Raw genomic sequence first — 10471 nt, forward strand, 5'->3', positions numbered from 1 at the left:
AGAAGGGATGTAAAAAAGGGTTCACTGTACATACTGTGCCAGACAGTCTACTGGGCTTTACATACATCATGGCACATGGCCACCATTTGTAGATGAGAAACCTGAGGCTAGGAAGTTAAATAACTTGGTCAAGGTCATATGGCCAGAGTGGATAAACCAGGTCTAATCCCAGGTGTGTCTGACTCCCAAGTCTGCCTCACTGCATCCCACTGCACCCCCAAGGTAGAATCTGCCTTTTCTCCTTCAGTGGTGATGTAAGGAAAGTCAATCAGGGGATGAGTATTTTGGAACTGGGCCTAATGCACAGTGCTCTGGGAGGAAGCACTGCTCAAACCTTGCCTCCTTCAGAAGGCCTCCCCCAGATACTTTTATGGGTAGCAATAAATAATCCTAGGGCTGGGAAGGGATAGTTAGGGAGTTTGAGATCAACATGTACACTAAAATGGTTAACCAACAAGGACCTACTGTATAGCACAGGGAACTCTGCTCAGTGTTATGTGGCAGCCTGGATGGGATGGGAGTTTGGGGGAGAATGGATACATCTGTAGGTATGGCTGAGTCGCTCTGCTGTGCACCTGAAACTATCACAACATGTCAATCGGCTATACTCCAATATAAAAAAATAATAATAATCCTAGGGCTATTTTGCTAGCAAGATAAGTACCTAGTTGCCAAAGACTATGCCTTCCATCTCTGGCACCAGGTACAGTGCCCTGCTCCAAACCTGGGGGGCTTGCACTGGTTAAATAATCACCCTCCATAACAGTATTTCCACAGGAAGTCTGAGGTTCTTGCTCATTGGAGATTACCAGCCCTTTCTGTTGTAACAGCTCAATGCTTATCTGAACTCCCTGTCTCCAGTGAAACAAAGGTCAAAGGGATAATGCTAATGCTGATTAGCTAACACTGACCAACTTCCTTTTGTCAGGTCCTGTGCTAAGTGCTGTGTATGCATCACCTCAGCTCATCCGTAGGACAATCCTATGTAGTGCCTTTATTATTACCCCATTTTTCGTATGATGAGGCTGAGGAATGGGGAGATTTAGCAATTTGTCTATAGTAACACTAAGGTAGTAAATGATGGAGCTGCATCCAAAGCAGCATCACGTGGGGTCAAGAGGCAGCTTTTTCATCTCTTAATAAATTTGGAAGGCAGAGAGGAAAGAAGGAAGGAAGGAAAGGAGGGAGGGAAGGAGGGAATCCATCTAGGACCGGCAACTCCGGATAGCTGGCTGTCACCAAAACCTTTCTCAAAATTGCTGGTTCCACATCTGGCATTACACAGTATCAGGGACTGCTGTGTAAAGTTCTGCTTCTGTTACACAGAGTAAAATTTTAAATTGCAGGTTAAATTGAAACTAAAGAGTAAGTAAGGCCTTTTGTTTCAAACATGGAACTGTACTCTCCCCCACCCTCATAGCCCCCTAAAGACACTAGTAGGCAGCTTCCCGGGCACTGGGAATTCCACAGCATACTCTTCACATCCTTGGCTACAACCAGGCCAGGCCCAAACACCCCATTTGGGGTGGAAAGGTGGTAAGATCCAAACTCAAAGCCACAGTTGGGGACACCAAGTTGCCCTTGGGTCACTAGAGATTACTACTGTAAATGTCTGTTGGAATTAACGGAGCTGACCAACTTTGCCCTTACCACCTGGGCAAAGCTGCAGCGTCTCTCCTGGACACCAGAGGGTGCTGTGCCGATAACCTGGTTTTTCCTTAGTAGCAGAACACACATTATGGAGAACTTAAATACCTCTCCCTGAAAACCAACTTTTTTTTCTCTTTCTTGTTGATTCTAATCACCCTTACAGCTCAGCTTGGCTCCTGTCTCCCTTCTCTGCAGGAGACATGCCACCTAAGCACTAGACCATGTTAAGACCAGTCTCTAAGTTTGTAAATATTATCCTAAGCGTGGCTGCAGGGCTCACAAGGTCTTCAAAAGTTATTACAGCATGGTTACTAAAAAAACCCTGCTTTTCATTTACGGTTCCTTGGTATGATGTTGGCTAAATCCTGTTTACTTAATCTCCTTTTCTGTCTCAGATTATGGTGGTGATATTCTTTCATTTATCCTATTTTTCATGTATCAAAATTTCTTAGCTCCTCTGAGATCGGGAACTTTCACTTTTAACCCCCTGCCCCCTTTCTTCATTCCCAAAGGTTTTGTAATCAGGCATATTCATAGTTTCCTGAACAGGATTTCTTATCTTTCTGTGAGTGATAGTGACAAGGGGATAAAGAGGAGTTGAGTAACCGTTCCTTACTGAGTTATGTAAGTTTTACAGCATTTTTCACTGAAATACTTAACTTACATATTCTCCTTTCCATGACCTTCAGGTCTCCCCACCACTGGCACCACCACCACAAATAAATCACGGAAATACTTCAGGAAGAACTCTCTGTGGGAACACAGAATCATCTCAAGTGCCTCTCACATCCTAAATGTTATCTTGCCTTTCCTAAATATATTTTCTCCAATTAGCTTAAATATATATTTCCTGAATATACACTATTGGCCCCCTTTCCTCAACTTCCAGCTGCACATCTGAGTTCACACCCTCAGTACATCTCGCCTGGATTGCAGCAATGGCCTCAACATGAGGAGAAATTAGAAGATGCCCTTTCCCTCCTCCAGACAACATAGCTGGTACAGTGGTGAAGAACTCAGACTCTGGAATCGCTGTCTGTGCTGAAACCCAGGCTCCCCTCCAGGAGCTGTGTGACCTCGGGGCAGTTACATAACCTCTTTGTGCCTTCAATTTCCTCCCCTGTATAATGAAGATAATCATAAAATAGAGTGCCCTTGGGAATTCCCCACCAGTCCACTGGTTAGGATTCCTCGCGCTCACTGCCAAGGGCCAGGGTTCAATACCTGGTCAGGGAACTAAGATCCCACAATCCATGCAGCACGGCCAAAACAAAATAAAAACAGTGCCCGACTCACAGTAAATAAATTAGCTCTTATTATAAAAGAAATAAAATCAAAATCCTTTCTGTATAATCAGCTCACAATACGGTTGAACCAGCTCTGGACAACCCTGTCCGTTTCCTCTTGAAAAGGGTAGTTTTTAAAAATTGTTTTGGGGAAAAGCTGTATTTCTCTTGTTTTCACGTCTATATTAAGAGAACTTGACTGCTCCTTCAAAGGCTGGAATTCAGAAGAAAGTCAAGTAGGATTCCAGCAGTGTTTTTAGGCTTGATTCTATCAGTTGAGTGTAAAAGCCGTACTCCCTGCCTTAGAGTAAGGGACAACAGGCAGGGCTAGGAGAAAGCGGCCAGTTTTGCCCTAGGTCCTTGCAGCCCACCTTTGCCACCTGCTCTGCCTGCCAGGTCTCCTGTCAACCTGTTGGCTGGCTGCCCTACACCCTTAAGGAGAGCGGAGCAGACAATCTTACTTTTGCTTCCCTCCCTCCTCAACTTTCCCCCTCCCTTCAGGGCTTGAAGGGTGTTTTGAGGGTGGGAGGAAAATCCAAAGGTTTCCCATTTGGCCACTTTATCCTAAAAGGCTTTGTTCTAGCCGCATTGGTCCTGTTCTGGCAAACTCGGGGTCAAAGTAGAAGGGTCAGACACTCTCCCAAAGTTCACTGAGCCAGTCTCCAGCCTCCAGCCCAGGCTCTCTGGGCTCCAACCAGCCTCCTGCTGATAACAATCTTTCTAAAACACAAATTCATTTAAAGTGCCCAGTGGCCCTGCAAAATCCTAAACCCCTCATTTTGCGGGCTACCTGCCTCCTTGCAAACCTCCTGCAATTCCCAAACCACCGCACACTCACTCCCTCACCTCAAGGGGGACATTTCTCCACTGGCCAATTCCCCTCCTTCTTCACTGAGATCGCACAGGAGGTGGGAAGTGAGGGGAAGGGAGACATCTAGAATGACTTTCTAATTCCTGTGGGAACTCAGGGAGATTTTAGGTTTGGGTGTGTTGGGATTGTGGTGTCGGGGGACATCCAGGTGGGGTTGTCCAATAGGTCGCTGTACTCCTGGGACTGGGGATCAGGCATGGGTCAGGGACAGAGACTCATGAACATGAATCATGAACATGGAGAGAAACAATGACTTCCTGAAAAAAGTCTTCCCTATCCTCACCATCCTTCCTCTCCTGAGTTTCCCCAGCACCTACAATTGAATCCATATGGGATGGTTAAAGGATTATTTCTCAGCTGTGATAAATAAACTATAAAAAAATTCCTCCTAATTCAAAATGTATGAACATAACTATACATGAACCTATTAGATGCTTCTTTATTTAAAGCGAAAATATGAAGACTCTGAGCTTGGTTGGATGCTCTAGCCTATTAGTATCACTGATTAAGTGCTCATTGTGTTCAGGTCTATGTAACTGAACATTTACATTTCTAAAACATTATTGAGCTGAATATCACTTCACAAAATCCAACCATATTTTCTCCAACAATTAATGTTCTTCTTGTAAATCTGGTTTGGGGAAAACTGCCAGCTTTAACAGCCACACTAAAAGACTTAACAAGTGGACGCCAATACGGTATACATGAGTACGTATTTTTCCTCCGTAATTTCTCTATCAGGCAATTTTAAAAGAAATTTTCCCCACATCCATCCATAATTCTAGTTTTCCCCACAGAACAGGGTTACTTTTACCAGGTCTCTTAGTAGTGCTGGGACTTATTACATAAAATGTTAAAATCCTATTTGTGGTATTGTTTACTGTTCCTCCTGCTTTTAGGGGAAAATGTTAGCTTTCTACTTCTTGGCCTTTTGCAGACAAAGGCACTGCCCTTCCATAGGAGTTGGCAGAGATGGCAGTATTTGCTGGATTTAACTGCCTATTGTTTATCTGGTTGGGTTTTGTTTTATTGTTGAAACATAATTAAGATGAAAGTGAAAGGAGGCATTTCTTTAGGCTATTTGCTACTACCTAGTTTTCTCTTTTTCTGAAGGAGTTTTAGATTCTGTTTTCAGCCTCAACTGCCTCTGACTTATAAGTCTAGCTCAGGTATTAAAGGGTTAAGTGGCCTGCATTTCCTCACTCACAGTAATCTCCCAGTTTAACCCAGCTTTTCCTTGAAGACTTTCAGGGCCCTTTAATTTGATTCTATAGAAGCAAGCAGCTCTGTCTACTAGTAGCAAAACCAGGGAGAGACCTGACATTTAGGACCATTCCTCTTTCTACAATCCCCTCCTCCTCATCCAAAATCTTAACAGCAATGTGTATATGCAAGGAGGGGATGCCTTGAATGTGCTGTATTACAGATACAGAATTATCTTACTTTTTGAAATATCATTACAGATTCAAAGCAATTCTTTTGACACCTGGCATAATACATTTCCTCACAGAGCAAAACCTCTAAGAAATATCTTCATGGTACTCTGATTAATGTTTAAACTTGATGCTGACACACTATTTTCTCTGCCCTTTGTAATTAAACAACATTAACCCATCACTCTGAAATGATTCTTTTCCCTTTAACTTGTTCTCTTCTCATGCAGCTAATCATAAAACAAAAATGTGACTACATCCCCTGCATGGTGTCCACCTCGCTGCTCCTGTTCTCCCTGTCCAGATGCCTGGAATCGGATAGAGCTGGCCATCAAGAATAAGGGAGATAATGTGTACTCAGTATGCTCCATGGACTGGCCCTGATAGGTGATGCAATATGCACAGAAACTGATAGGAGCATTTAGAAATGTTTACAGCATTCTGACATTGCTGCAGCATCCAAATGTTGGTACAAACATATTGGTCCATGGCCAACAGGAAATAAAAATAAAATTGGTCCTTCATCTCTGATACTTTGTGAAGCACAAACTATCCCATCAAACAGCTTCTTCAAAGAAAAACTAATTTGACTATTTGATATCCCAACTCTATGAACTAGTAATTCAGAGAGAGAATTCTGTAGGGGAGCAGAATTTGCCATCCCAAAATATGTCTCTAGGGCATATTAATTATTTTAAGCTGGCTATTTTTTTAAAGAAACAGCAGATTTGGGAAAAGCTCGGAAAACCCAAGTGACACATTTGTAAGGGAAATCTCCACTTATAAGGGTGTCTCCCTCAAAGTACCAAAAAGAGGAGTATGACCTAATCTCTAGAAACTCATCAGTGGAGAAGGCAATGACTTAAAACTGTATAACAACCTTACCCTTGTTTTCTGTGCTTTTCCTGGCAACCTCCCATAAGTGACTCTCCCCGCCCTCAACATCTTCTTTTCTCTTTAGCTGAGGATGGTATTTAGGGTGAGGGCTTTGGCCATTTTGGCAACTTTCTCAGTTTTCCTGGGCCTCTCCCATGTATACATGTTAATAAATTTTTGTTTTTCCCCTGTCTCATGTCAATTTAATTCTTAGACCTGCCAGAAGAACCTAGAAGGGTAGAGGAAAATTTCTTACTCCCCGATACTATCTAATCCTCACACAACCCAGAGGTGAGTACTACTATCATCCCCATCATACAGACAGAAAACTGAAGCAGAAAGTAATTTGGCAAGTCATACAACCAGAAGCAGTAGAGCTGGGGCTAAACTCCACTCTGGCCCCAACCTGGCTTGTGACCTCGTTACTGTTTCCATTTGAAGAGATCTCAGCCAGCTGACACTGTTTGCTGATAGGCTGTTCGTCTCTATGCATCAGCTTGGTCGCCTCTTCCACTGCTCCTTAAAAGTCCACACGTTCTCTATTTAAAATGGTGTGTGTGTGGGGAAGAGGGGATATAGGAGTCCTAAGTCCTCATGATAAGGAATGATATAAAGAAACGGACAGTCTCTCAGTATATACATGTGTATATACACTCCCACCCTCTCTGATTTACCACCCAACTTATAAATGCCCCAAGGCCCAAACCACTGTGCAGGCCCAAGTCCCCAAGGCCCAAGGCCTCCGCCCTTGCTGGGACTGTGGTGATCACTAGCTACCTAGTAGTGAAGGAGTTTAATTTTTCCTTCCCTGCAGCCACAGCTTGGAGAAAGAAAAGGGAATCCTGCCTTCTCCACAGGCAGGTAGGAGGAAGGCTGGGTGTCAGGTTTCCTTCCTGGTAGGTAGGGGACAAGTTTCAAGTGGCCCAGGTCTAACCCCATTTCAACCCCAAACCACTTAGCCTATTTGCTTTAAGGAAGGGGGTGCAAGGGCAGAGATACCCTACCAGGGAGTTCCCTATGGAGGCGCTGGGGGACGACCATGCTCAGGAAGGAGTGGTGAGGGCCAGAAGGGTCTGTGTTGGGTTGCAAGTGTCTCCAGATCCCTAGAACCAAGGTAATTTCTCAGAGACCCCAAAATGTCCTGTCCCAGAGACATCTTAAATTCAAGCCTGATCTCATCATTTTAATCTACTCTCCTTTGTCTAGTAAATGAACCCCATCACCTCCAACAGAGCTGGGGTCCTCCTGAATCCACCCTGAATGAACCCTTTCACCCAGTTAGCGTACACATCCCACAACCATAAGCTACATTCTCCAGCCTATCACATTCTCATCTCTTTAGGATACACTCACCCCAACCCAGCCCCTAATTCAGTCAGGAGGGGATTCTAAGGCACAGCTGATAAGACCAACTGTAGGTGAGCCTCCCCACCCTCCCTCTTCTTTATTCAAGGCTTTGTTCTACTGAGCCACATAAACAGTGGCTGAGCAGTGGGAGAGCCTGAGTTTAGGAATTAAGGTAAAGCAGATACTGGGGTTGTAATTACAGTTCTGCTCATTATTAGGTACATGACTTTCAGGCAGGCCCTGAGCAGATGGAGAGGCAGGGCCTATCTACCTCTCCAGCTTCACCACCGGTGCATTCAGTGCATCACACTATTTACAGGACCGGTAAACAAGACTTGCGATTTTGTACTTCACTTAGTTTGCACTTGCTCTTCCACTTACATGAATGACCCCCAGTTTCCGTCCAAGAAACAGCTAAGTAGCATCCATCTCTTCCAGAGCCTCTACCCTGGGCCAAGGGCACCCTGTGAGGCCTTTACTCTCTATGCTCCATCAAAGCCCTCACACAGTTTTATTGTTTACAGCATCTGTCTGACTCCCTAGAGCAGCTTGGGGGTAGGGGCTGTGTTCTCCTCCTCCTCTCTGGACCCCCAGCCCAGTGCTTGGCACATGGCAGGCACCCTCTCATCTAGTAAATGTTTGTAGAATGCAGGACTGAGCTTGAAATCACTCTGTAAGCTGTGTAGAGCTGTACCACTTTCCTTTCTTCATAATACCATCTGGCATTTGCAGCAATAAAAACTAATAGTGTCACTTTAATTCAGGACCTTGGGTGGAAGCTCCAAGGGGAGTAGAAAGAACACTGGAATGGGAGTCTGAACTTCTGGGTTCTTTTCTGGGCTCTGTTAACTAATGAAGCCTGTCAGCTTGGAGATGGCACTTTCCCAGCTGAGGAAATGATGAGTTGGCTCTGGGCAGGAGTTCTTAGTCTGGGGTTCAGAGACCTCTAGAGGGTCTATGAAGGAGAGGCTTAAAGGAAGTCCATGAACTCTCTGAAACTGCTGCCAAACTCCATCTGTTTGCATTCTGTGGGGAGAGAGACCACAGATTCTCAAACAGTCAAGAACTGCTAATCTGGATACTTTTCTGAGTCTCTCCAATCTAGACCCTGGCGCATGTTCTCTGTGAGGGGGAAGGAAGTGCTAGGGAACAGCAGAGATGGCCGGCACTGGTCCCACATACCCACTGCCCAGGCCCGCCTGCGAAGGTCTCTGTCAAGGGAGCCCTGGCACAACCACAGGGCTGACTCTGCAGCTCCCAGAACTTTGGCCCCATGAGCCACTGAGCAGAGGCAGGATCTGGAGTGGAGAAGACACACACATAATGCTCTTAAAGGGACAGGTGAGCAGCATCAGGAAGGAAAATGGCTGGAACATGAACCAGATGTGGACTACGGGAGGTAAGGAGGAAAGGAGCTTTAGAACATGAAGACTATCAAGATCCAGAAATCTGGAACAGGCATGGCGAACACCAAGAGTCTTGGAGATGGAGGCCTGTGCTGGCAGGAAAGTGGAAGGAGCTCGCACTTTCTGAGTATCTATTAAGTGCTAGGTACTCCGCTGATCATAATAATCCTGCAAAGGAGGTTTTATCAGCCCCAAGCATTAAAGATTAAATACGAGTTCCACAGCTTTTAAATGTCCCTATGGCCCCCCTTTCTGCCCTGCACTGTCTACTCAGAGAAGTTCAGTACGTGTCCTCTAAACCAGGCAGCCTCCCTGGTATCTCTTCTGCAAAGTGCAATGACAAGAGGCTGGACTATGAATCTGCAGCTGGCAAAGGAGGGAGAAGGCTTCAATCATTTTGCAACCTTCCTGGGTTCTGGCCACGTGCCGGCCACTGGGCTCGGTTCCAGAAGGCCACGCGACAAGAACCCTGCTCTTAGCACCTTAAAACTAACCGCCTACCGTGCCCCTCCCCCCAACATGGTAACCAGATCCTATCTGGGCGGCCTGGGCGCGCAGTGTGGGGCCCGCACCGCGCTGGAATTGGCCAGCTCAGACCGCGGCTGCGCTTGGAAGTGAATAGGGCAGGAACGGGCAAGACTTCCCACTCCCATTCCAGTTTTACCAAGCGCAGGTCTCCGGGTCCGTGTACCACCAGGGAGAGGTTCTCGGGCTTGGCCGCCGCCATGTCGCTCTCTACCTCTTGGGTCCGCCGAGGCTGCAATCCGCAGCTCTTGAGGTGGTTCGGTTGGCGACCCCGTGCAGAGCTGGGGATAAGGGGCGGTAGGCTGGGCTTTGCCTGGGAGCGCGCGCCCGGCTCGGGGCGGGGTTTCCTAGTCCCTGACAGCCGGGGCGGGGCTTGCGTGGAGGGGCGGGGCGGGGCGGGACTGCCCTGCTCCCTCCCCATGGCAAGACAGGGAAGGGCGTGGGGTGGGGGATTGGGGGTAGGGGATTGGGAGAGGGGGGGCCGGGGGCTGGGGAGGAGGGGGTAAGGAGGGGTAGAGAGTGTAGGGAGGGAGTAGGGAGTGGGTGGGGAGGGGTAGGGAGGGGTGGCAAAGGCCAACCCAGATCCACCTGCACTGTTTGTCTGTCTCACATCCAAGGGGTCCAATCTGCCCTGAAAGTAGTCTGCAGAGGCAACCCCCCCCAGACCAGAGTTCTGAAACTTTAGCTGCAGAATAAGGGGGATGGGCAATGTGGGGCAGTTTCTCAGGACCAGCACCGAGATTTTGATGCAGTAAAGTCTAGTCGCAGCTGAGGCCTGAGGGTCAGTATTATTAGCATTGATAATGCTGAGGCTGCAGGTGGGGCACGGTCTACAAGTGGGAAACAGGCCCTGCATTGATGCAGTGTCCATGTTGGCCCCATGTCCCCAGCATCCACAAAGTGCCTGGCACCAGAAGTGAATGAACGAGTTGGTGCGTCATCCCACAGGCCTGACACATCAGTGTAAAGGAGCTGTGAAATGAAATCTGTGAGCCACTTTCTCTTAACCAGCTCTGCTTCTTATATTAGAAGCAGGATTTCTGCCCAGATTTTTTCTTGAAGCCTCTCTCCCCTTCA

General features: G+C 46.8%; 1 protein-coding gene across 2 annotated transcripts in view; it reads right to left on the reverse strand.

Moving 5' to 3' along the window:
• Positions 1-9815, reverse strand: part of SORD (sorbitol dehydrogenase) — a 35652-nt gene extending 25837 nt beyond the window's left edge. The window contains exon 1 of one of the 2 annotated variants that reach the window (XM_030842932.3): positions 9534-9815. In XM_030842932.3, coding sequence (XP_030698792.2) covers positions 9534-9815 — 282 coding nt within the window. The remainder of the gene's footprint in view (positions 1-9533) is intronic. The other variant, XM_060293571.2, reaches the window with a different exon arrangement.
• Positions 9816-10471: the final 656 nt, after the last annotated feature.

The sequence above is a fragment of the Globicephala melas genome, chromosome 2 (genome assembly GCF_963455315.2).
Source record: "Globicephala melas chromosome 2, mGloMel1.2, whole genome shotgun sequence".
Lineage (NCBI taxonomy): Eukaryota > Metazoa > Chordata > Mammalia > Artiodactyla > Delphinidae > Globicephala > Globicephala melas.